This window comes from Ochotona princeps, chromosome 6, assembly GCF_030435755.1.
Source record: "Ochotona princeps isolate mOchPri1 chromosome 6, mOchPri1.hap1, whole genome shotgun sequence".
Taxonomy (NCBI): domain Eukaryota; kingdom Metazoa; phylum Chordata; class Mammalia; order Lagomorpha; family Ochotonidae; genus Ochotona; species Ochotona princeps.
The window spans coordinates 69,347,087-69,374,705 of NC_080837.1; the positions used below are offsets into that span (position 1 = coordinate 69,347,087).

Genomic DNA, 27,619 nt, shown 5'->3' on the forward strand with positions numbered 1-27,619 from the left:
AGTTGTGTTTAAATACCCTGCCATCTTATGTAAGGAACTGGAGCGTCTGCAGATTTTGGTAGCCATAGCAGGTATTATAACTAATCCCCGGGGATGCTGAAGACAGGCTGGACTTACAGAAACCTTTCGGAGACACAGCAGCATTCCGTCATGCTACATTTGTGCTCATTGTTACAGGTCAACTAATCCAATTAGGTTAAAGCAGTGATCATAATCCAAAAAAAAAAGGGGGGAGAAAACATTATTTGTGTCTCTTTTTGCTACCTTAACATGGGACACAGCACGAGTTTGTGGGAGGTGATCATGATAAACGTACCTGCGCCACCCTGCATCCTTTCCAGTATTCTCATTTCTGTGTCTTCTCACTGATGTTTATTTTATCCATCCTAAGCTGTGAAATTTCTTCAGTTTTCTGCCTGAATGGTATTATACCACAAGTCTATTTCCTGTTCTGTTACTAGGCTGGACCACACAGTCTTGTCTCATTTGCAAATTCTGAACTTAGACTAGGATTTACATATTTTGTCTAATCCTAAGAGCAAGTCATCTTTTCCTTCTACTTTACCCTTTCACTGTACTATACCATATTTTCAGAATTTAAAATTTTTTCCATGACCATAGGTTTCACCTAATAAAATGTCATCTGCGCTGTAAGGTCAGAGATAAATGTATTTTGTCCTGTCTTGGCATCCTGAACCTATTTTTAAAACAATTCAGGCCATAGAGTTAACATGTTTCTTAATTTGTTAAGAATATTTTGTTATTTTAATGCTTAGGTTAACACTTTCATTTTGAAATGTGAGCAGCTGGGGAGAACCCAAGTACCTATGAAACTGTGTCACATAATACAATGTAATTAATGAATTAAAAATAATAAATAATAAAAAAAAAGAAAAAGAAAACAAAAAAAATGTGAGCAGCATTTGTGAGATGATTTTTTAAAAGAACAATATGTACAGGATTCTACTTGTGGTGATGCCTGAAATTGGACCAGCCTTCTATAGATGGCAGTGATAAATTGTGGACAAAATCTAAAAATCACTGAAAGCCCTGGAGAATGACCATTTAGAAGGAAGACGTGGCACTGAGTGAATTTCATGTTTCTTACAGCATCTAGCCTGAGAGACGATACCCTTCATGAGGCAGCCAAAACTGCAAGCAAAATCTGTTTTACTAGCTCGAAAAAGCAGGAGATAAAATTCTGGCAACCACCACAAATGGAAAGTGAGTGAAAATGTCAGAAAAAGGTGGCCAGAGAGAGGAAACCTCTATCCTGCTGATATCCTGATTATAAACCCTTCCAGATTTATAGCTGATGCTTCAGGGACACGCATGCAAGGCTGACTTTAAGCAGCACCTGCATGACAAAGGGAGTGAGACTTTCACCACTGTGTAGGCATAGAAGACAGAGTTCAAAACCTGAGTCCAGCGTGTCTGTTATTGTCTAAAACAAACAAGAAGCAGTGTTAGCTGAAGAATATAGTAAAACAAAGGCTCTAAAATATGTTACAATGTCTAGGGCACAACCCAAAGCTAAAAGCTAAAAGCTATATGAATAAACAGGAAAAATATAACTGATATTCAAAATCAAAGCAAAAAAGAAAACAGAAAACAATCCGTGGAAACAACCCTCAACCCAACATGACCTGCATTTGGGATTCAGCAAAGATTTTCTCAAATGCTCAGTGATATAAAGGAAAATGCATAAAGTGGGGAATCTCGAGTAAGATCAGTGCTATTTTGTGAAGACAATTGGTAATTCTAAAATTTAATATAGTTACACTATATTATAATAGTTAAAATAATGTGCAGGTTTGGTGACACAATGGAATAAGCCATCATTTGGGATGCCTGCCTCCATGTCAGAGTGCCGCTTCAAGCCCTGGCTCTCAGCTTCCAACCTAGCTTTCCGCTATTACACTTAGAAAAGAGTGGCTGGTGGCCCAAGTACTTGGCTCTCCGCCTCTCACTTTTGAGACCAGTATGGTGCTGCAGGCTCATGTCTTAGGCCTGGCCCAAACTTGGCTGCTGTAACCATTTGGGGGGTGAACCAGTAAATGAAAGACCCCTTTCTCTCTGTCTTAACCTCTCTGGGTAACTACTTTTGAAATAAATAAATGAATGACTCTTTTTAAAATTGAGTAAGTCTTCAGTTAGTCTTAAACCCAGACTGGTGATGATTAGTCAGTCAACCTAAAGATTAATCAGTAGAAATTACACAATCTGAAGAACAGAGGATGATGAGAAAAATGTAGCAAAAATAACAGAGGTTTGTAATCTAATTATTTATAATTAAAATCCCAGAAGGAAAAGAAGGAAAACATGAAGTTGGAAAAAATATTTTAAGAAATAATGACCTAAACATTTTAGTTTGGGTAGAAAATATGAACCTGTAGATTCAAGAAGCTCACCAGTCTTAAATATAAACAAAACAAAACAAAAACTTGCCCTATAATCATCATAGTCAAAGTGCTTCTAACTAAAAAAGAAAATCTCTGTTTTGTTTATTTTTTTAAATTACATTTCATTTTATGACACAGTTTCATAGGCTCTGGGATTCCCCCAACCTCTCCCCGTACCCTCCCCCCATGGTGGATTCCTCCACCTTGTTGCAGTATTACAGTTCAAATCCAGTCATGATTCTTTCATTGCAAGCATGTACCATGCAGAGTCCAGCACCTTATTGTCCAAATAAATTCAGCAGTTTCTTGGGGAGACCATCTCTGGTTCTGAAGGCAGAGCTGGCAGAATATCATCCTGACCAATGAAAAGCCACAACATAACATCAATAACAATTTACAACATTATGGAATTAATTGACATGGTATTGAGTGACCAATATGTTAGAAAATGCAAGCTCTTAACCACATCCTGTGACTACTTCATTGACATTTCAATTTTAGTTTATACACAACCAGCTTCTATACACCTTAAAATGGCTATAGGGTACTGTCTTGTGTCTATTTTCATTTTCGTATTTAGCAGTTTATAGTGTTGAAGCATAATTTTTACTGAACTTGGCGGATTTTAGGATAGTCCAAACTGGCTTGTAACTCTAACAAGGCATATATCAATAGTTGAGGCACACAACAGTTTTAGGAGGGGTATGCAGAGAAATCTTCAAATACCTTGGTGAGGAGTAACTAATCTTTGTGTCCTACCTAGTAAGGTATGTGTGAGTCCACGCTGACCATTTCCTGTCTGGTTCTAATCTTTCCTTGTTGTTCTCTGTCTATCTAACCTAATTTGGGGGGGGGGGGGGGGCTGTGGGCTCCGGAGCGACCCTGATGGCCATTGCAAGAGAGGGTGGGGATCCAAAGTTGGAACTAAGTAAGGACCAGAGAAAGCTCCCCTCCCAAGTCCCGAAGGTAGTTTACTGTTCTTTTGTTTCTGAGGTCCACTCAGGGCTCCTGACTATTGTTCCAGTGACATTAGATCCTGTGAGGAAGGATCTGGGCATCTTCCATCCCATGTGGGAGATGCGAAAGGGAGTGGATGACCTCAGAGTTCTTGGCCTACAAGGGCACTCCAATTCCCCGTGGTCTCCTTGGCAGTTGGGATATAGCCCTTGGTGCCCGTACTGATAGTTCTTGGTGAGGATCCAGGAGTCTACAGGGTTGGGATACAAGCCTCCTGCTGTCTGCCTGCTCTGTCTGAGGTACCCGCCCCCTTCCCCTCATCCCCCCCCCCCCCGTGCATATGACCTCCTGTTAAAAGGTTGTCAGGATCACTCTTGATTCCCCCTGTATGTCTTTACAGTTTTGCTAATGTCTAATGATGATTCGAGTCTGTTATCTAGAAGTTACCTGCTATATTCTTGATATGTTAAAATTAACGACTTCCTCTTTAACAAAAAGTGAAGAAGGCAAGAAACAATATGTTGGTAAATATAATTTCTTAGATTGTTTAAATTACATATGATCACATAAAACAAAGCTTAAAATTTGGGTGTAATACATTATTCTGTATGATATATATATATATTTATCACCACTATAGTACAAGTGACAAGAAGTGAACAACAGATCTGTGTGGTTGCACAGTTCTCACGTTTTACATAAAGTGGTATGATATTAACTTACATTTTGAAAAGCTTTAAATATGCATATATGAATTCCTAGGGCATTGGTTCTAACGGTTTTTTCCCAGTAGTCTGTAATACTCTTAAAATTATTAAGAACTCAATATGGTTTTGTTTATGTCTTTCAATATATACCATATTAGAAAATGCACAAAATAACATATTTATTTTAAATTCATTTAAGTAATAAGCCCTGTATATGTTAACACAAATAACCTTCATGAAACATAACATAAATGCTTGTATGAAAACAGAAAAAAGATTGGCGTTGCTGCATTCAGCAAATCTCCTCAGTGTCTGACAAGATACGAGAGAGCTGGATTTTCCTGTCTGGTTCTGCATTCAATCTGTTGTGATATGTTGAGTAGGTTGGGGTAAATGAAGAAAGTCCATGCTGTCACACGAGTGTATGTAGTTGGAAAATGGAGAACTTCAGATAATTGTGGACACCTTCTTCACTGCTAGAACAAACTCAAAAGTTGGAGGTTCTTAAAGGAGAGTTACCATGTAGAATCTAAAATCATCCTGGTAAACTTTTTGTACTCTCCAATGGTCTGTCTTACAAATTGAATGATTTTGAAACATCGTATACTGATCATTTGTCCAAGTGGTAACACATCTGGAAACTGTTGATACATTTTATGAAATAACATCCAACATCACATGTGTTAGTGTTACAGCATCTCTTTAGAATGGTTGACTTTTGGGAATCTATCAGTCATGGATATAAGTACATAAAAGTTGCCTGAAATTCTAATACTCACTGTGAAGTTCCAATTGACGATTAACAGATGTTTTCTTTGAAAGACAAGGCTCATTTTATGTTTGAAAAAAATTCATCTCTGAGTCTTTTTGCCTGCCATAGTTTGTTAATTTAAAAAGTGGTGATTTGTGGAAAAAGTGGCTACTTAAACTCACATATCCATCACCTAGGTGTTTTTCCACTAGATAACCACTGAATTTCGTTGAGAAATAGAATTGCTTCCTGAGCACAACTCATTTTGTCACACAGAATACTGAATAGAAAATGTACTGTAGGGTCAATATTCCCTGAATATCTCCACAGATAGAACAATATTCTGAAGTGACACTGACTTTCTGTTTTAAGTCAGGGCACATGGAGGTGAAGTATACAGTTACCTTCAGTGCACTTCCAAGACACTGCCTGACTTGTACTCAAGCCCAGCAGTTCCACACACCGTGAAAACATCAGCCGGGGGAGCCCAAGATAAGCAATCAGAGAATCTACTTAGCACAGAGTGTTTCAGTAACCCCTGTGTTTTCTGTCGGGTACTGAAGTAATAGAGTGCTTGGATGGTTGAATCATGCTGACAGCATATAAATCCAAAGTGAAGTCCTGCTACAACTGTAGATCAATTAATTTTAAAGGCAAAAATAGAAGTTTATAGACAAGATATTCAATCACTGTTTTTGTTGCCAGCCAGCCAATTTCTGCATTGCCAGAAAATGGCGGTGCCCTGATGTCATTTATGAACTTCCCACTCAGCAACATTCAGCGTGGCCACTCCTGGGAGGCTGTGCTGCTCTCCAGGACTGTGTGCCGTAATGGCCAATGCAGTTGTATGTCAGCCTGTAAAATGCTTCAGTGGGTTTTTCTTTTTATTTCAGTCTGGGAAATTAGCATAATTATTTGATGTCTTAAGCATTTGCCACACCTACATTTAAACTGTTGATTCCTTTGCTTTAAGCTTTAAATCATTGATTGGTTTCAAAATGATACTACAGCTTAACGTGGACCAAAATACTATTCTAAAATGTTCTGTTGGAGAAGACACAATAACATGTATAATGCCTGTTGAAAAATAGTTTTCTATCAAAACTGTATGAGCAGGACCCTCAGAGTATGCCTCCCGTTGGGGACCTGGGATGGGTGGGAGGTTGGGTGGGGCTTTTCCCTTTGTTTTTTTCCCTGACCCCAGATACAGGGTAAAATGATATTGATGTGGAAACAATGGTATTACCCACTTTCACCCTGTAGCCTTTGACACTTTGTTCCCTAATCAACTAAGTAAGATTATTAAAAAAAATAATTTAAAAAAAAAATAAAATGGTCTACCTCAAAAAAAAAAAAGAAAGAAAAATAGTTTTCACACTATTCTAACTCCTTATATAAATAAGCTTTACCAGTTCTCACGTGGTAGAGTCATTGAGTCAGAGCACTCTGTGACACTCATCTTTCTCAGAACCTTAGAGGTAAACAAAAAGCTTTATGTTGAAATGAAATTTTCTTCATTGTGCTAAAACATAAATAACATAAAACGTACCATTTTGACCATTTTCAGCATGCAATTCAGTTGTATGAAGTGCATTCACATTGTTGTGCCACCATCACCACCATACATTTCTAGAACATTTTTCTCATCCCATAATTAAACACTGTACTCATTAAACAGAAATCCTCATTCCTTAGCCAATAACTCATTTCTTTAAAAATACATTTATTTGAAAAAGTGATAAATCTTGCCAAACAAACACACATAAAGCACATACTTGTATCCTTGTGTTTCCATATACAGATAGGGAGAGACAGAGCCAGTTCCCATCCACTGATTCACTTCCCAAATTCTAATAACAGCTTGGACTGGACCAGGCTGAAGCCAAGAGCATAGCTAAAATGAAAGACAACCTAAAGATCTGTGATTGGACATTTGAGCAGAGCTATTGTGCAACTAATTCTGTGTTGCAAGCATAAACATGTACAGTCATTTGAAAGTGGATCTGGCAATTTCTTTTTTTTAATTAATGGCAATTTCTTAATACATCTGAGCTTACACCTACCATATATGGTCCAGAAATTTCATTGCTAGGTATTTATCTAAAAATAAGTGAAAGCGTATGTCCACAAAAGTTTGTTCAGGAATGCTCATAAAATTTGTCTATCAACAGAAGTCTGGATAAACTAATATAGTGGATTTTATCCTAATTTGCTTCAATTTTCAAAATTGTGGGACTTCAAATACTGAAAACCAGAAAGACTTAGTCACTCTGATTATCCCTCCAATAAGAAAAGAACAAATACATTCAACAACATGAGTGAATCCTATAGACATTTCACTGAGTGGATGAAACTTTCCAAACAGTTCATATTCTATGACGTCACTTCCATGAACTTCTAGAATAGACACAACCAAGTTGGCAAGATGGAGGCTGGAAACTATTTCCTTTGGAGGGTTTGGCTGATGGGGAAAGTTTTAAGGGAGATTTTTTGAGTAATGATCTTTTAGTAGAGATTTGTATTTAATAGGTGTACACATTTCTTTAAAATGAGTGATAAGTGAGGACTTGTGAATTCTGAAAGTATCTGTAAACACTGTTCAGGATGTGGACAGTGAATGCTTACAGATAAATGCAACCTACTTTAGTTTTCAAGTATGGAATTTGTTTAGAAGTGATGTGGGTGTCAGATACGGGACTCAAGGAGTCCTCCTGAATGATTTGTTCTGGCTTTATTCGTTTTAGAGAGGTTCTCTGCAGATTTTTTAATCACATTTTTCATGTTGCTACTCTTTTTCTTTTGTAACCCTATATTTTGCAAGCTGAAACATTCTATTTTCTGAATCAGTGGTTTTTTTTTCATTGTTGTATAATTTGGCTATAGGTTGTTTTATTAATTGCCTTGGTGTTATTCTGTTCTTTCCTCACATCTTTTTAAAAAGGTGTTTGTAATGTTTACAGATATAATCAAAGTCTGCATTATAGCCTATTTCTTACAGTCATTTTATTTCTCAAAACACTGGATAAAAGCATTGGTAGCTATTTCAGAGACTTTGATACTTACAGAACTGTTTTCTGTGTCTTGTTACCTTGAATAATCTTGTTTCCATATCTTCTTTAATGATACAGTACTTTTAGTATTGGATTTGAATTGATTTCTAAATTAATGCTCATCAACTTTTTTGACTCACAATATAAAATGTACATTATAGACATTTTCAGCTTTAATTTTTTAATTTAATCTTGCCAGGGTTTGTTTATTTTCACATATACCTTGTGTTATGGTTGTAAATTAGCTCAGAAAAGATACTCTGATACTATCTCAGTTTCCAAGTGTCTCTTATCTTTCCTTTCTTGGTGTACATCAAAAATGTATTTTTTTTTTTTAAAGATTTATTTATTTTTATTGGAAAGGCGGATATACAGAGAGGAGGAGAGACAGAGAAGAAGATCTTCCGTCCGATGATTCACTCCCCAAGTGAGCCGCAATGGCTGGAGCTGAGCCAATCAGAAGTCAGGAGCCTCTTTCGGGTCTCCCACGCGGGTGCAGGGTCCCAAGGCTTTAGGCCGTCCTCAACTGCTTTCCCAGGCCACAGGCAGGGAGTTGGATGGGAAGTGGGGCTGCCGGGATTAGAACCGGCACCCATATAGGATCCCGGGACATTCAAGGCGAGGACCTTAACCGCTACACCATCATGCCGGGCCCAAAAATGTGTTGTTTTTATAAGAAAGCCAGTCATAATAATAGTTCTGTATCCTGACAGCCCAGTGCAACCTGTTGTGTCCTGAAATTAATAGGCTTTTAACACACGTAAACTTCAGTGCAATTGCCCTTGTTGTAACATTAAGAGGTTGTGAAAGGGCAATGATTACTAACTGTTTCAAAGTGTAAAATGTTGCGTCTTGGGTTATCAGTCAGAAGTGTGTATCCAGACATGGTAGTCATGAGTGAGGCAGCTCTGAGTGCACACTTACAGGTACAATGATCGGACTCCCACCTACACCAGCAGTATTGCTGGCACTATCTCAATTTTCTATACTGTTTCAGCAGTGCTTGATAAAATTCTGAACAAAAAAAGTACAAATTTCCCTTAATTTACACATTTTAATGTGTGTCAGGAAGTTTGGGCATCTGTTCAAACATTGCAAACATAAACCTTGCTTATATGTTAAACTCAGTTGGGTTTTGTTTTTATCATTATACATGGCTCTTTTATCCTCATGAATATTTGGGAGGACGTCTGGACACTGTGAAGGTCAGAGGGAAACTTTCCTTTGGGGAAGACTCCCTGTGAATTGCAGGCTGTCTAGCATCCCTGGGCCTTGTGCATAGAACGCCATTTGGCCCCCTTGGTCATTGTGTCAAGAAACTGCATTGAGTCTCAGGAGTGTTTTTCTCAAAATACTGTCTTTAACATAAAATACATAGAATCAGAAAAGAAATCCAGTATTAATGAAATATAGACCACAAGCTGAGAATCCCACCAGAGGTGATACTACAGCTCTCTAACATACACACTATAGTAAAACACATTAACATTTTTAAAAGATTTATTTATTTTTGCTTAAAAGGCATATTTTACAGAGAAAGAAGAGACAGAAAAGTCTTCCAGCTAACGGTTCACTCCCCAAATGTCTGCAATGGCCAGAGTTGAGCCAATCCAAAGCCAAAGTCTCCCACATGGGTGCAGGGGACAAAGACTTGGGCCATCCTCTGCTGCCTTCCAAATCATGGGCAAGAAGCTGGATCAGAAGTGGAGCAGTAAGGACTCGAACCAGTGCCCACATGAGATGCTGGCACTACAGGAAGAAGTTTCGCCCCTATGCCACTACACTGACCCCTATAGAAGATTATATCTGTGGAAATGGTGAAAGCCATGGACTTAAAATATGGATTTGAAGGTTCTTGCGGGGACTTGGATTATTTTGTCATTAGCATAATGGCAACTGATACTGTCTAATGTAGTGCCGTCGATAGCATAGGAACTGTGTTTCTATTCTATTATTTTTAAAGATTTATTTATCTTTATTGGAAATTCAGATGTTTAAAGAGAAGGATTTCTGTCCACTGGTTCACTCCCCAAGTGGCCACAATGGCCAGAGTTGAGTCGATCTGAAGCCAGCAACCAGGAACCTGCTCTGGGTCTCTCATGGGTGCAGGGTCCTGAGGCTTTGGGCAGTCCTTGACTGCTTTCCCAGGCCACAAGCAGGGAGCTGGATGGGAAGTGGAGCTGCCGGGACTAGAACCAGCGCCCATATGGGATCCTGGAGTGTGCAGGGCAAGGACTTTAGTCACTACGCTATAGCACCAGGCTCTCTATTCTGGTTTTGTACTTGAAGTTAGGTGCAGGGACTTCTGCTTTTGCTTTTTGTTTTTGTTTTTGTTTTTTGCCTGTATAACTAAACATTATTTCTAATTAACGTCAATTAAAATTTGTGGGTTTTTTGCCAACTTGTTTATTCATATATTACTTAAGAGAATAAGGTGACCTTGGCAGAAGAAAATCTTTCAACTGTCACTTGGCAAGTTGGCAACAAATTAACTTGCAAATACTAAACACCAGCTATTCTAGGAATGGGATTTATAAGTCAGGATAATCAAGAGTTTATTTCAGTGAGTAGGAGTACTTTGCAAGAGGTGACCTTATTGTATGGGCAGGAGGAGCTTTCCGTGACAAGTGTAATGGTGACTTTTGTTTCCTCTAGGGCATGTCTCTGTGCCAGACTGTGGTCGTGGGCTCTGTTGTCATCCTTCTCTACTGTTCCAGAGCTTGTTATAATTTGGTGGTGATCGCCATATCTCAGGACACATTAGAAAGTCCATTTAATTATGGTTGGGATAATCTGTCAGACAAGGTGAGTACCTATCGTGTATTGCCAATCTACGGTGTGGTCACTGTTGGCAATTAGTAGGATAGTTCACCTTTGACCTACAAACACTTTACAGGATCTCTGCTCTCAGTGATCAGAACCAAAGCTCTATTTAAAAATCATCATCTACACGGCTGGCTTTGCAGCACAGTGGGTTAAGCCACTGCTTATGACACCAGCATCCCACATGGGAGAATTGGTTCAAGTCCCAGCTACTGCACGTCCTAATCCCTGCTAATGTGCTAATATCCCATCCCTTGGTTCCAGGCTGGCCACTGTGGCCATTTGCAGAGCAAATCAGCAGGTAGGAAGATTCTCTCTCTCTGGCTCTGCCTTTTGAGTAAATAAATATTTAACAAAACTTTTTTTTAAAAAAATATCATTTTGCAGCAGCATTTGGCCGGATTGTTGTGATCCTCACACCCCACATCCAAGTACCATCCTTGGCTCCCTGTCTTGGGTCCGTCTTCCTGCTGATGCACATCCCAAGAGGTGGTGGCGATGGCTCAAGTCAGATGGGTTGAGTTCTCAGGCGCAGCTTCAGCCTAGCCTAGCCCAGCCCATGGCAGGCATTGGAAAATGAAATAGAGGCATGGAATGTTCTGTCATTCTCACTCTCTAGATTTTTGCCTTTCAAATTACACAAAAGGAAATGTTCACAACACAAATTCATGTAAAAGTCATCATTTGCCTGTCACTTGAAATTTCTCTTCAGAAAGAATTTCTCCCAAGAGTATTTCCTTTTCTTTTGGTAAATTATGTCACACACTTATTAATCATAAAATTGTTTTACTGATTTTTTTTACTAATTTTTAAAGTTAGTGTTTAAATATCTATACATGAATTAATGTCCTATCATTAGCCAGGAAGAGATTAACTCCTCCCTACTGAAGAACCTTAGCATTTTTTTAGTTTTAGGTGTTTAATAATGACTTTCCTTGTTTCCCTGGCATTATCAGTCTCTTATTGTTAGCATTCACTCTTTCATTCATTCATTCATTCATTTACTGAAAGGCAAAGTTACAGAGATAGATCTTCCAAAGACTGGTTGATTCCCAGAATGACCGCAACAGCCAAGGCTGGAGTAGGCTGGACCAGGAACCTGGAACTCAACCCCAAGTCTCTCTTGTGGGTAATGGGCCTAAACATGGACCATCTTCCAGTGCTTTTCCAAGTGCATTAACAAGGAGCTGGATTGAGAGTGAAAAAGCAGGGCTCAAATTGGCATCACAGGCTGTGGCTGAACCCACTGGTATTCTTTTTTTAAAATTTTATGATACAGCTCCATGGGCTGTGGGATTTCCCCCCTCCCTCTCCTGTTCCTCTCTTCACACTGATTTCCCCTATATTATTACAGTAGTATATCCTTCAAAAACATTCCTAAGTCCATCATTCTGCTATTTAAGTGTGTCATGACATTGTAGGTGTACACAATGGTAGAAAGTGTAGCATCCTATTGTCAAGATATATTTAACAGTGTCATTGGCAGTTTATCTTTGATTTGGGAGTCAAGATGCATGTTGAACTGTATCTTAACTTCTTGATATGATAATCCCTATTATAGATGATAATATGTACATGCGTGTTTACCTATGTGTCATTGATCTTATATTTTGCATGAAGGTTGCCTTAGAGAAAACATGTGATATGTGTCCTTTTGGGATTGACTTATTTCACTGAGCATAATGGTCTCTATTTGGGAACATTTTGTTGTACATGGTAGAATTTCATTCTTTTTTAATGGCTAATATTCCATGGAATAGATATACCAGTTTCTTTACACACTCCCTTTTTAAGAGGCATCTGGGTTGTTTCCATGTCTTCACTACTGTAGATTGGGCTGCTGTAATTATTCTCATATTCAGATTTCATTTCTTTTGGATATATTCCCAGCAGTGGGATCACAGGGTCATATGGCAGGTCAGTTTTCAGTTCTCTAAGCACTCTCCGTACTGACTTCCATAGCGGTTGTACTAGCCTAGACTCCCACCAAACAGTCTCATATCTTTCTCCCCACATCCACACCAACAAGTGTTACTAATGGAGTTCTGAATGTACACTAACCTCACTGGAGTTTTAAAATTTTTTATTTGTGGTTTTCATCTGACGGCTAGGGAGCTGGAACATTTTTAGTCACTTAAGTGAGCAACATTCATTGTACTTTGGTTGCCCAGATATTTGCTAGTCATCTTCAGTATGCTGGGTCATGTATTTTATTTAACTCTGTACTGGATGCAATGTTCCCTGGAATGTCATTTTTCCTTTATTTTTCTGAGAAGGAATTTGCATGCACAGTTCTGTGTAGCAGATCCTCTTCACTGCTTCTCCCAACATCGGGTAGAATACAAACAAATTCAATATGTAAACAGGGCCCCAAATCATATGCTAAGTAGCAGTTGAGCTGAGAGACTTGACAGGTCACATTTCTGTGCAGGTGTAACGCGGGCTGAGGGTGGTGTGGCCTGTGAATGCCCGGAACATCAGCAGTTTCCTCTTTAGTAACTCTTTCCAGACTGCGGAGCCCATACGTGGGGCCCTATTTATTACCCAAATATGAAGCTTACCTTCATAAACAGATGCATTGAAGACATGAACAACGTTCTCTGATATTTAACATCAAAAGTATTTCTTTTTCCTTAAGATGTACCATTATGAGAAATGACACAACACAGAAAATTTCAAGTTTATATGCCTGCAGTTCGTTGATGTTTTAACTTCCTAGCAAAAAAAAAAAAAAAAAAAAATGTGGCTTGTGAATTCCTGCTCATAAAATAGACACATGAACCGCTATGCCCTCTTGTATTTACAGGCCCACGTAGAAGACGTAAGTGGAGAAGAGTACATAGTGTTTGGAATGGTCCTCTTTCTGTGGGAACATGTGCCAGCCTGGTCAGTGGTCCTCTTTTTCCGGGCACAGAGACTAAACCAGAATTTGGTATGATATCAAAATATTCCCCAATGCTGCTGCTTTTTTTTTAATATGGAACATTTACATTGATTTTCTTTTTGTCAGTATTAAAGACTAAAAATCATTATAGATTTTAGCCTTTTCTCTTACCTGAAAAGTAAACCCTTACATGCCATCTAATCCTCTGTCCACAGGCACCTGATGGCATGATAAACAGTCACAGTTACAGTTCCAGAGCTTACTTCTTTGACAATCCACGACGCTACGATAGCGATGATGACTTGCCAAGACTGGGAAGTTCAAGAGAAGGAAGGTAGATATAACAAATCACTTAGGCTGAAATCGTGTTGAATTAGATTGAACAATGCAAGTTTTAACTGAAATATGAAGGGTGAATTTACACATATGTAAATAAAATCATATAAATACGGGAACTTCAATCAGTAGACGTTACACCTGTGACAGGACCTGCACCCTAAAGAATCATCTAACTCAAAGTCTATCGAGTACCTTTATTACGAGAAATGCTTTTCAGGGTGAAATGGTGTCATTTCATTGCAGGATCCCATGTTAGTTGAGGGGGGAAGGGCAACAGTCGGGGAAGAATATTATTATAGAGATTATGTATCTGTGCCCTTATCCTCACTGCTATCCGAAACTAACAGGAAACTCTTGATAAAATTCCTAGAAACCCTGGATGGGTAGGAAATGCTGTGCCCTCCTTGACCCAAAACTGTTGCAGGTCCTTAACTAGTCAAGTATTAGTTACGTATCAGGACAGAGAGAAAACCTTAACACCCAGCCATGTGATTCTTTCATCTTGACACATTTTTGCAATCCTAACCTCAGCTACACAAGTCTCTTAATCTTTTCTAGTTGATGTTTCATCTCTATTTTAGAGATGATAGAAAAGTATATCTAAGAAAATAAAATAGGAATAATAGAACCTTCTTCATGGATCATTGTGAAGATTAAATGGTTTGTGTGTACACATGTATGCATATCTTAAAATAAACCTAGGACACAGTAAACATACATCAATATTATGTGATAAATCCTATTAATTGAAATTCACTCCTCTTTTTTGTAACATGTTGATATAGGCTCAATGTTTTTTTTTTAAAGATTTATTTACTTTTATTACAAAGTCAGATATACAGAGAGGAGGAGAGACAGAGAGGAAGATCTTCCATCTGATGAGTCACTCACCAAGTGACCACAACGACTGGTGCTGTGCCGATCCGAAGCCGGGAACCAGGAACCTCTTCCAGGTCTCCCACGCGGGTGCAGGGGCCCAGTGCTCTGGGCCATCCTTGACTGCTTTCCCAGGCCACAAGCAGGGAGCTGGATGGGAAGTGGAGCTGCAGGGATTAGAACCGGTGCCCATATGGGATCCTGGCGTGTTTAAGGCGAGGACTTTAGCTGCTAGGCTGCTAGCCGCCGGGCCCCGATATAGGCTCAATGTTAACACCGTTAAGTTGTATGTAAGGTCATCCTTTGGCAAAGTCGGTTGTTTCAATATATTTGATACTAACTTTGATCACAGTGCTAAGACTTCTTTGCCCTTTCTTGTTGTTATTGCAGTTTATCAAATCCACAAAGCTTGGGCTGGTATGGCACCATGACGGGGTGCGGCGGCAGCAGTTACACAGTCACCCCCCACCTGAATGGACCGATGACAGACACTGCTCCTTTGCTCTTTACTTGTAGTAATTTGGATATGAACAACCACCATAGCTTATATGTAACACCACAAAACTGACAGCGTTATCAAATTGTGATTCTTGAATTGTTTTTCATAAATGTGTATATGCAACATGTTCCAATGCCATCTACATAAGCATTCCACTATCTGTTGCAAATGACAACAACATCTGGACATGTGGCTGGGTCTGGTGGAGAATACAACTATGACTGTTGGTCGCTGCACAGTAACACGAAGCAAGACGGAAAGGCCGGGAGTAATGAGAGTAGATCTGAAGGCGCTTGATGGCCTCCCAGCATGTTTCCGTGGGGGCATCAAGTGCAGACTGCGAATTTGCACTTTTACCTTTGTTTTCAAAGAGTACACTGCAGTCCCCGAAGTCATACTCCAGCGTTCACCCTGGAACATTACTGTATGCCAAATTGGAGGAGAGTTTTCCTATATAAATCAAAGCCAGTATATTCTTTGGTGTACTCTGTATGGAATTCTTACCCAGTTACAGTTTTATAGAGTGAGCCGTGCACAAAATAAAGATATAAAAATGTTATTATTTTTAAAAATCTACTAAAATAATGTAGTCATTGAAGACTGTTCTTTTATGTATAATTTTAAGACACCCATTTGGATTCGCCAAACAATCATTTTAAACAAATTACACTGATCATCCTTTCCAGTGATGACAAGCAGAGTTCCTTGGAGAGCCACAGTCATTTCTTCAAGAAGAAAATGTACCAGTAAAAATTGTGTGGCTCCTCTGAACAGAATCACCTTATTTTGTATGATGAAAATATGTATGTGATCATTTAAGCATGATTCTTCAAGAAAGCAATAGAGATTTTGCATAGGGAGATTTTGGTAGAAACTTCTTGGAACTAAACAAGTTTACAGATGAACATAAGATTTATAAAATGTAAAGTTCTAAGTTAAAATGTGAATACATTTCAAACGCACTCAATGTATGTGAAACAAGATACCTGATCTCACCGATTCAGGATTGTCCTCAGGTAAATTAAATCATGATAAGTCCTAGTGAACTCAAGTGCAATACTTACACAATTCCTCCTTTAGTGTCCACACTTTTATACCTTACAAATGGGGAAAGCAAATTCAATTCAATTCAGATTAATTCCAGCATTTGACTGAAGGAAAATTTGGGTAAATGGATGAATTAGGTAAGTAAGAAACCAGAAACTAACAATATTGGAATCCTTTTAGAATTAACACCAACTTGAATATCCTACCCCAAATCTAAAGAATTTCTATATGGTGGGCATTGAGGATGCAGAATGTTTCAGTGCACTGTCCACCAGTGTCTGGATGGAAAGTAGATGCTGAATACCTCAAGGTGCCAAGGGACCAGGCTTCGTTTGGGAAGTTGTCAACAACATGCTTAAGGACAACTAAGTACATATAATTGTGTGCTGGTCTATTTGTTCAGAACTGGAATCAATACAGCTGTTGTGTGTTTTACTTAAAATATCTTTCAACTTTTTCATAACCAATGCAGTAACTTCACAAAAGTGCAACAGTGAAACTCGAAGGGGGAAAGATGAATTTGTTAATGTCCCTGTAATGTCCCACTCTTTCAGGTGACACACAGCCAGATAAACTTTTTTTTCCATAGTAGCAACTTCAAATTCAATCAGAAGCATATCTGTTATTTTGCATTTGCTTGTAAGTTCTCTCATAACCAGATTTTTCAAAAATTATATTAACATAGCAGTATATTCTGACTGCATCTTATTATTAGATTTTTCTACAGAATGCCCACTGTTTATTTTGCTATTAATCCAAGATATTTGATTATCAAGAGCTATCCACAAAAATCTGTCTTGTCTTTGCTAATCCTTGGGGTTCAAGGTGATAAAGTTTCTGCATTAAGACTTCCCTAGATGATGTTCTTATTTGACTATATAAACAGTATATTTTAAATGTGTTTTTTAAATAAAATTTAGTTCTTTCGGCTGTGAGGGGATTTGCCAAATTTGAGATTTGCCTGTTTACTGTCCTAAGTAACTAAATTCTTGCATTTGTTTTTCTTATTCCCATCTCGCACAATACATCACCAAAGACAAAGATAAATGCTGGCCCGATTTCTGCTTGCCAAGTCCCAAGCACTGGGAGCACTTTAGGTTTGGCCTCAAAAGGAGGAGATGTCTATGAAATCAAAGGGCTACCGTCCCCGGTCACCCTGCACTGAAGCACATGACAACAATTTCAAACCTTGGTGGTTGTCCGCTCGTTTGTGGTTCACTAATGAGTTCCTTTGCCTCTGTGTGGACTTCTACCGTGATTAGCAGTGTTGGTTTTGATCATTTCATGTGAGTGGTCATTAATTTTGGAACTCTTACCACTCAATTATAGCTGGTTGTAATTTTACGGAAGATGTAATTTATAGCTAAAATGGATTTTTTATGCATTGCTGCTTTTTTATTGTTTAACAGTGTTTCTCAGCTATATGATCAGTTTAACTGGTTGTAAAAATATAGCTGTGGCCAATGAATGTATTCATTTGTTGTTTCACTAAATTGTAAAAAAAAAAAAAAAAAAAAAGAAACTACTAAAAATAAAAGTATTTGTGCTTTTATTTGGAGGTCTGGTTTTCGCATTCTTAGTGGACTTCCCTGTTTATGCCATACCAGGATTAAAACCCTAGTGTGAACACACAGAAAAATCCCAGCAGGTACAAACGGCAGCTTGTTTTTACTGTTGTCATAACTGCACCCAAATGTCTGATCACTTAGTATTATATCTCAATTAGATATAAAGCAGTTTAAAATATTAATGCTATTTTTTTTACAGATGTTAAGAAAAATCCTCATACGGAGTAATTAATAACCCTTCTTCCTTTCTCTTAGAACTGTATGTAAGAATCAACTGACCTGGCACATAATCCCAGCTGTTGTTTTTTTCTCAAGAACTCCTCAAGGCCTCTGCCTCCCCCCCTTTGAAAGTGTCTGGTCTTTGTTCAGGTGGGACCCCTTTCCCAAGCACACCACATTCTGAGTACAGGCCACCTCCCGGGGACTTCCTGATGCTCACTGTGAAGTGGAGAGAGGGAAGGTATTTGAAGTGAAGGTAGCAGCTTTAATGTAGGACAGCTGTCACTTTAAACAGTTTACTCAACATTTATTAAATGTCCATATGCCAACAGCTGTGCCATGGAGACGCCCAGATGAACAGTTCCTTTTCCTGCCCGTAAGGAGCTCACATTCTAGTAAAGGAGGCTTTAAAATACAAAAACAGTACAGTACAGTCAGTGATATAATAGAGGTAGGTCGCAATTACAGTGGTGACATAAAAGAAGCCAGGGGACTTCACGGAGATGCTTCTGCTGGGCCTGCCAGGGCCTTCCAATCTCCTCGTTACCAGCATGGTCAGGGCACTTGGTGCCAGGAACAGGATGCGAGGCCTGGCCCTGTAGGGGCATTCGAAGAATTCTTTTAAGTCTATTTTATCAGAACACTGGGTGGGGAATGCATTTGACAAGAATCTGTCCATGGAGCAAAGGAGTCTGCCTTTCTCCAGACGGTGCAGGAAGTCGCTGAAGAGCAAGTGCTTCTGGCACTCCTGTGAAAATGGACGGCAGACAGGCTGCTGCCACGCACGGCCCCTAACTGCCGTGGAACTGGTAAGAGTGACGGATCAGGAGGGCGAAGGGAAAACCAGTAAAATGCCAGAGGAAAGCGGGAGACGCAGGCTAGGAAGGCGCCAGAATTCTCAGAAAACGATGATTCTGGAGTTCATCAAAGTAAGAAACACAAGCTCAGAGGACGTTCTGGGAGCCTAACAGATACACACAGGCTTCGGGGCCACCGTCAAGTGAAGCAGTCAGAAGGCGAGCTGAGCAATGATACGTCGGCATTACCCAAGCCTAAGAAGGGGGAGAGTGAGTGAACGCAAGAAGTCAGAGGGAAAACTTCTAAGAGGCCAAAAAAGGAGGGGCCCAGGTGTGTGTGCAGTGTCAGGTGCCAGGGAATAAAGATTCTACTACCGAAGGGACATGGGAGCAGCATCAAACTCAGGAAGACGACAAACAAGAGACAGCTTTGAATGCAGCTTCGGAATTACGATTTTAGACTTCACAGGAAAAGACTGGTAAGAACCGCAAAGCCAAAGACCAGATTTTAGTTAAGGAGCAAGTGGGAGGTGACAAAGTGAAAGGAAAGGGGCTTGGAAAGATGGGCTATTAAAACAAAACACAAGGATGGCGCAGAGTGGGAGTGAGGTATGTGCACGAGATGACCATCTAAGCCCGTGTGCCTGTACTTCGAGAACAGAGTGTCCTTAGGGAGGAGGCCCTCACTGTCCTCCAAGAGGACTGGCTGACATCAGGGAGTTTCTTGGTTTGGTTGGTGTTTTTTCTCCTGCCCTATTCAGAGAAAATGAGTGAAAAGGGAAACAGGACACATACTGTTAGACAGGGTTTGTGATTATTCCCGAAAGATACCCTGACTACATAGTCCACACCTGCAGCCGACAAAGATGTGTTAGATACCAACTAGATACTTGGCGCTTTACCAAGCCTCAGGGTCACAAAGAACAAAAACTATTCAGCAGTGTAAATTGACATTTCTAAACCATTCCATACACAATCCCTGCTTCCCTGTCACTGTGGCATGTCAACGTGTGTTACCTGCTAAGACATACATAGAGGGCACACTGAATTGGAGGGTATACGGTTTCTTTTTCCCTTCAATTCCCATGTGATATTAATTCTGAAACCTTTTTAAATATTTTTTCTCCAATAAAGAGTTTTCACTAATGAGAACCTCCCAAAAATACAGATCAGCTTTCAGGAGGCAAAGAAGACAAACTTTGTGTATTGAAAAACAAAACACTGGGCCCGGCGCCATGGCCTAGCGGCTAAAGTCCTCACCTTGAAAGCGCCGGGATCCCATATGGGCGCCGGTTCTAAACCCAGCAGCTCCACTTCCCATCCAGCTCCCTGCTTGTGGCCTGGGAAAGCAGTCGAGGATGGCCCAAAGCTTTGGGACCCTGCACCCACGTGGGAGACCCGGAAGAGGTTCCTGGGCCGTTGCGGCTCACTTGGGGAGTGAATCATAGGATGGAAGATCTTCCTCTGTCTCTCCTCCTCTCTGTATATTTAACTTTGTAATAAAAATAAATAAATCTTTAAAAAAAAAAAAAAGAAAAACAAAACACCAAAATCATCACTGTTTCAGATCAAACATAAAGACTCAAAAACTTCAGAATGGAACTTGAAATTTCTTATTCTAAGGGTTGCTGTATAATGGTCCCAGCTTGGCAGGACTTTTTTTTTTTTCCTGAGAAAATCATTTTTGGAAAATTATTAAGTGTTATCCACTGAAGTTTTTATGGTTTAAAGGGCATGATCCTGAAATTGACTTTTAAACGAGTGGGTGGGAAAAATAGTATGTGTGCATAACCACAGATAGCAGGAAGGAGAATGCAAAAAGGAGCAATTGGTGACTGTGGATAAATTATCCGTACTGTGGTTGAAACATTTCTGCAAACTTGAAATCATATAAAAATGCGGTTTCCTCAAAATTGTATTCAGTATTAGGGTGAGAATGTGCAATCGATTAGCTTTGCACATGTTAGAAGTCTCTTGCGTCTTTTCTGTTGTCATTGCACCTTTCTATCACCCAAACAAAGCAATCAAAAAAGCAACATAGTTCTGAAAATGATTTTTTGTCATATTAATATATTTTAGGGCTAACAAAACATAGGACTTCCAGTTAAATTTGAATTTCAGACAGTGAATAAAATTCAGTATAAATAAGCTCCGAATTTTGCATGCAACATACTTTTCTTCAAAAAAAAAAAAAAAACTTGCTCTGAAATTCAAATCTAACCGGGCATTCTGCAATTTTATTTGCTAAACCTGACAACTCTAAATGAATTGAAAAATTCTAGGTGTTAATTACAAGTCCTTCACAGCTCAAGCCACACTGCTATTTCGTTAAAGGCTTGTCACATTTACCACAGTTTTATTTATATTATGTTTTCTTACAGGAAACTCTAGTTTAAAAGGCTTAAAACATAATTTATGTAGTCTTATCATACATGTACTTGATAATCCTGCTTTTATCCACTAGTAAACTTTAAAATTTGTACCACATTATCGAAGTTTACTTTTTACTCACAATATTATACAGACTTAGTACAATTAAAAAAAAAAAACCTGTTTACTTGAAACAATATAATTCTCCTTTTACAAAAGCAGCTCTATATAAAAGGTTTGGCTGAAGACTGTCACTTCTATATGCCTTGGAATGACATCCACTCTTTGGCCTCCACTGTCCAGAAACAGGCACGTTTCAACTTGTTTCCTTTAATGAATATTTTGTAATAAGTTCCTGAAGTTTTCTAATTCTCTCACACTTGTAGAAATTCTGTAACAAAAAAAAAAAAAAAAAAAAAAAATTACACTCAGAAGCCATCTTATATGAATTTTCCCTGTACAAATGAACTCATTTTGCATGTTTACAACATAGAAATTTTTTAAAGTCTAATGTATTTCAGTAAATTGAAGGATACGTAGACCATTTACTCTACCTTGATGTGTTTTTATTGTTTGATATGATAAAACCAAGATAACATAAATCAGTTATTCCAGCATGAAAGTATTGAAATATATAAGTAGGGAATGCCTAATTATTAAAATATTTATATAGTATAAGTATTCACAAGTACATTCATTTACGTACTATGACACATTAAAGTATGTAACTATTTAGTAGAAAATAGTACAAATCAGTGGTAAAATATTTAGGCTAAAATGTATTCATCAATATGTTCATATTTTAAAGCACATAAGTATCAAGCACATGAATATGGAAATAATCACTTTACATCTGCATAAACATGAACCTTTTAAAATAATTCACCATGTTTAGTAAATGTGCAAGGAATCAAAAGCTAGAAACAATAAATAAGGAATTTGTTTTAAGTACACTTGAGCTGTCTTCTCCACCACGAAACAAGTAGCCAAAGGAATATATAACTCAGTTGTGGGAGCGAGAAAAGTAAGTTGGAAAGTCAATTATTTCAAGTCTCAAGTAATTTCTAGATGAAGAATTACAATCCTTAAAACTATTAACTTTTATAAATCTTTATGATAGGCCAGAAGGAAACAACATCTACACTAAAATCTTTCATGTAAATTCTTTACTTTGTGCTTTTCTTTGTGTTATGCTGATGGAAAAGAATCCTTTTATAAAAAATATGAATATTTTTATAGGATGGTGAATTCACAGAGAAATACATATATATATATATATTATATAAGACAAGATTTTTACAGCATCTTCAAGAAATTGCTATGTAGCACAGAAAACTGGTATTAAACAACTTGAAAACGTGTACAAATTCAGTAAGATAAATATTGAAATGTAATAATTCAGGCATAATCATGAAAGTTAATAAATGAAGATAAAGGATATCATCAAATGACTGTGTAGGTCCGCACACTTGAGGCATTTTAGGAAGCTGCCCATGCAATAACTTCAGTAAAGATATGCCTTGCCCACTTTCACTGGAGAATATACATGCTACCGTAGGCTTCATTGGCTAGCAAAATCACCTTTCACACATTCAAACTAACCTTCCAAATGCATTAAATAATGATACTATTTCTTGTCTGCTGAGATGGAATTCATAACTGGGTCCACTTTCTGGCATATTTGCTATCAGTTTCTCGGAAAACAGTATCTTCAGAGCAGTACCCAAACCTTGAGTCTGTAAGAAAAACCAGAAATGAAAACTAAGAAAATTCTTCATGCGCAGGATAAACAAGAAAACAGAACTGACATGGCTTTGCTTACCTGAAGCTTTCCCCAGAGTCGGCATTTAAAACAACCAACGCAGTCCATGATTCTTGAGATGTTTCTAAAATGTAGTCGAAAGTCCTCCTACAAACAATTTAACAAGATTTTATTAAGATTCAGCCAGCTACAAATCATTTTCTTTCGTGCTTTCTATATACCCTGTACTGTGCAAATCACCCCTGGGTAAGAAAAGAGCAGAGCAGTGCCCACCTCACTAACCTTGACAGATACCATCACAACCATTCTACAAACCCAGAAACAAATAGGAGTATGATACACATCGAATAAATTAAAAATACAAGATTAAAAAAGAGGTAACTTGTCTAAGTTTTGACATCTCTTAAAAAGCAAACACAGAATGCAGGCCTGCCTACAAAACTAAACCATCTGGAACACAGAAAGACGGGATGTGGTTATCTGTCTGGCCCGGAAGTTGAGATGCTCACATCCTAGCAGCTCCTGACTCCAGCATCCTGCCATGGGAACCCTGGAGAGCAGCAGTGAGGACCCAGTCACTGTGTTCCCAGGCCTGGCTCCAGCCTCAGCCCAGCACTTCCTTTCTCCCTATCACTGCGGGCACTGGAGGAGTCACTCGGTGGGCATTCTGTCATTAACTCTCGCTCTCTGCCTTTCAAGTGAAGACATTTTTTAAAATAATACGCAAAAGTAACCGAACTACACTGTCCTGTTGCCTAAGATTAACAACCTTGTCAGAGGTACGTGAACAGGAGCCAGGGGGCTTCAATTGCCACAAAAAGGAAGGAAAGGAAAAAAGCCACCAGTTTCAGAATAGTTACATTGCAACCTTTCTTGTTATGTAATAACAATACCATTCACATACAAAACAAGAGGCAGGTATGGAGGCCCCATGAGCTGAGCTGCTGCTTGGGAGGCCAAAACCCATAGCAAGAGTGCCAGTTCTGAGCAGAATCTAAGGTGGACCACGTCAGCCAATGGACCTTGGCAGGGTTTCCTCAACCTTGGGACAACAAAAACCAAAGGCATCTCAGAATTCTCAAAACAACTTAAGCAGTATCCTTGGAACATGCTTCACATCATGGAGCCTAGGATGACATCAAGTGATCACCCTCCATCCCCAGGTACTGACGCAACTAGGTTGCTGGGAGAGCCCTCTCCCCTTCTCTCCTTCCTTTCCCCAAACATAGGAAGAAAGAAAAAAAAAAAAAAGAAGCAGCAACTATCTATGTCATCCACCTTCCCCGTTCCTCAACCCTTGCCACCCTAATCAGTGGTCCACATGCACATACAGCTTTCTCAACGATGTAAAAATCAGTAAAAATAAAACAAACAACAATTTCAGTTCATGTCCGGGCTACTCCTCTTGCGACCCAGTTCCCTGTTAATGCGCCCGGGAAGGTAGCAGAAGATGGTCTGAGTACTTGAGTCCCTGCCATCCGCGTGGGAGATCGGGATGGAAATGACTGGCTCCCAGCTTCAGCCCGACCACCCCTGAGCATTGTGGTCATCTGGGAGTTAATCAGCAGATGGCAGATATCCCTTTATCTAATTCTTCCCTTTCTGTTACTCTGCCTTCAAGTACATAAATGAATATTTGAAAAAAATATATATATCTGCAACATAGGAAACATCCAGTACAGGTACAAGTCTCCTGTTAACGCTCCCAGACAGCCAAATCCCACCCTCTGTCACGACGTTGAATCTGGTGTTCACCTTTCCCTTTTTGTTTCTATATTTTTATATATGTGTACATATCCATGAACATTAGTATACTGTAGTTTATATGTAATAAGGCAAAATGCAACCAGTTTATCAGAAAAGAGAATACATCCTTCAGATTCGAAGGAGGGAAGGGAAGCCAAGAATATACCCATCATTTGCGTCCATGCAAATTATCACTGATCAGCCCATGATTCCTCCATCCTGGCCTTAACAAAGAATTCCAAACTGAATATGGAACGTCTAGTACACCAATGAGTCTATAATTTAGGAAGCAGTAGTCTTTTTTTTTAATGTGATAAACCAAACACTGTGCTCAACTAAATGAGAACTACATCACCAATCTAAAACAAGCAATTGGAACCTGCTATTAAAAGACGACCTCAGCCGTACCAGCAATGTCAGCACACACTTAGATAACAGAATGACGGGCTTATGAATGCTTAGGAAGGACTACACTATTGTAACAACATGGGGAGATAAGTTCGGGAGGAGGGAATATGGTGGGGGGATAGGGGAAATCCCAGAGCATATGGAACTGTACAATAGAATTCAAAATAAAATAGAAGAGAGAAAAGTCAACCTTAGTTGGCTCTGCAGACACTTTCCCCAGATGCTTTATTCAGCTTTTAAACAAAAGATTTATAATAAGATCCCAGATTTCTTATCCTTATTAATATAAAACACAAATTACTAATTAGCATTCTTCAGCAACATTCTCTTTTATTTTTGTACTTGTTCAATAAGAGGTAATCCTAATTTTTAGCCTACTTCATAAAACTACCCAATAACATTATTTTATATAGGTTGACATTTCTTTAAACTAGCATTTTGACATGGACTTTTTTAAAAAAAAGCACACTTTTAACAATAACAGAGTAGTAAAATCATCTGATGAACTAATGACTTCTAGAGATACTAACAGTTCTCTATGGATCTACGAAAGCCCATTTATGCACCAGACTGTAGTTAGAAAAATAACTCAAACTTAAGGACTATAAATTTCCATATGGACATAAATGCTATGATCAATAAAACATAACTCCTACTTTAAAAGTACTACTAAATTCATAGAGACTTTTTGGCAACGATAATTTACAATCAATAGATACTAAAAATACACTGTCTTCAGGAGATACCTTAAAAGTGTAATTTTAACAGACTCAAATTTTTGTAAGGTCCTGGTACTAAGATTCTATTTGCTTAGGCAAACATTGTCTAAATTCAGAGTTTGAATCCAAATGCTTAGAAGTGATAGTTCTTGACTGGGTATTTGCATGGCACGCACAGTGAACAAGCATAGCTGTTTATAACAACCAAATAAACACCATAAAAATCAAAGCCAGGCATATAGGGCCTGGCACCATGCCTAGCAGCTAAAGTCCTCACCTTGAACACCCCGGGATCCCATATGGGCGCAGGTTCTAATCCCAGCAGCTCCACTTCCCATCCAACTCCCTGCTTGTAGCCTGGGAAAGCAGTCAAGGACGGCCCAAACGCTTGGGACACTGCACCCGCGTGGGAGACCTGGAGGAAGTTCCTGGCTCCTGGCTTCAGATCAACATAGCACGGGTCATTGTGCTCACTTGAGGAGTGAATCATCGGACAGAAGATCTTCCTCTCTGTCTCTCCTCCTCTCTATATATCTGACTTTGTAATACAAATAAAATAATAAATAAAACTTTAAAAAAAAAAGCCAGACATATAAAATAGCATGGATTATCTGCTTAAGTGAGCTTAATATGCTAGAACCAAATTAACAAGCTACAAATTCACTACATCAGGATCGAGCTGGACTACAACACCCATTGGTTCAAGTGGATGACAGGGCTGGAAACAGAACTGACCCAGCAATTGCAACGGCCAGCATGTGCACAAGCTGATTAGGACCACAGACTTGCCAGACCCTGTACTGGCAAACTCACACAAGAATCAGGTTTGGGATCATCTCAGATGAAGTTTCTTTGAAGATCCCTCCAACTAAACTGCTGATCTCAGAACCCAAATCATGAAGAAACTACGTCAGCCAGTGGATTCTGAATAGGTTTCATCGCGATTGGAATGGCGAGATTGGCAGCAACTCAGAAATGTTGAACTATCACAACTGCTTGAGCAGGACCCTCGCAGCACACCTCACATCGGGGACCTGGGATGGGTGGGAGGCTGTGGGGCTTTTCCCTTTGCTTCTCCCCTGACCCCAAATAAAAGGGAAAAAATGATGATATTAGTGTGGAAACAATGGTATTACCCACTTTCCTGTAGCCCTTGACCCTTTGTACCCTAATCAACTAAGTAAGATCATTTAAAAAAATAAATTAGAAAAAAATAAAAAATTAAAAAAAAGAAATTATATCAGAATGGGAAAAGATCCTTATTACTTTCATAAATAACAACCATGTCCAGTAACCTAAGTATATCCCCAAATTATCTCAAATAAAAAATGAATCTTAAAATAACCAGAATTTAAATCTGTTACCAATTCTCCTTGTTTAGCAATACAAGTTTTGTGGCTTTACTTTAAACTGCAGTCAGTCAACAGACTGTTCAAATGCAATGTAGGTATAAGCTGTGAGTTATAGCCAGTGAAACCAACTGACTAATTACCAAATTCTCAAATTTTGTGTAAGCCTTAATATCTTCTTTTTTTTTAATTTACTTTTATTACAAAGTCAGATATACAGAGAGGAGGAGAGACAGAGAGGAAGATCTTCCATCCGATGTTTCACTCCCCAAGTGAGCCGAAACAGGCCGGTGCGCGCCGATCCGATGCCGGGAACCTGGAACCTCTTCCGGGTCTCCCACGTGGG

At 38.9% G+C, this 27,619-nt stretch overlaps 2 protein-coding genes across 2 annotated transcripts in view; one reads left to right on the plus strand and one right to left on the minus strand.

Annotated features, from left to right (window-relative positions):
* The window catches only part of GPR137C (G protein-coupled receptor 137C), a 50,769-nt gene extending 35,054 nt beyond the window's left edge, over positions 1 to 15,715 (plus strand). The window contains exons 4-7 of the mRNA XM_004584824.2: positions 10,523 to 10,672; positions 13,497 to 13,622; positions 13,790 to 13,908; positions 15,180 to 15,715. Coding sequence (XP_004584881.2) covers positions 10,523 to 10,672; positions 13,497 to 13,622; positions 13,790 to 13,908; positions 15,180 to 15,357 — 573 coding nt within the window. The 3' untranslated portion in view covers positions 15,358 to 15,715. The remainder of the gene's footprint in view (positions 1 to 10,522; positions 10,673 to 13,496; positions 13,623 to 13,789; positions 13,909 to 15,179) is intronic.
* Positions 15,716 to 20,955: 5,240 nt separating this feature from the next.
* Positions 20,956 to 27,619, minus strand: part of ERO1A (endoplasmic reticulum oxidoreductase 1 alpha) — a 47,377-nt gene continuing 40,713 nt past the window's right edge. Inside the window, exons 14-16 of the mRNA XM_058666442.1 lie at positions 23,112 to 23,198; positions 22,892 to 23,025; positions 20,956 to 21,680 (exon numbers count right to left, since the gene is read on the minus strand). Of these exons, the coding sequence (XP_058522425.1) occupies positions 21,620 to 21,680; positions 22,892 to 23,025; positions 23,112 to 23,198 (282 nt within the window). The 3' untranslated portion in view covers positions 20,956 to 21,619. The remainder of the gene's footprint in view (positions 21,681 to 22,891; positions 23,026 to 23,111; positions 23,199 to 27,619) is intronic.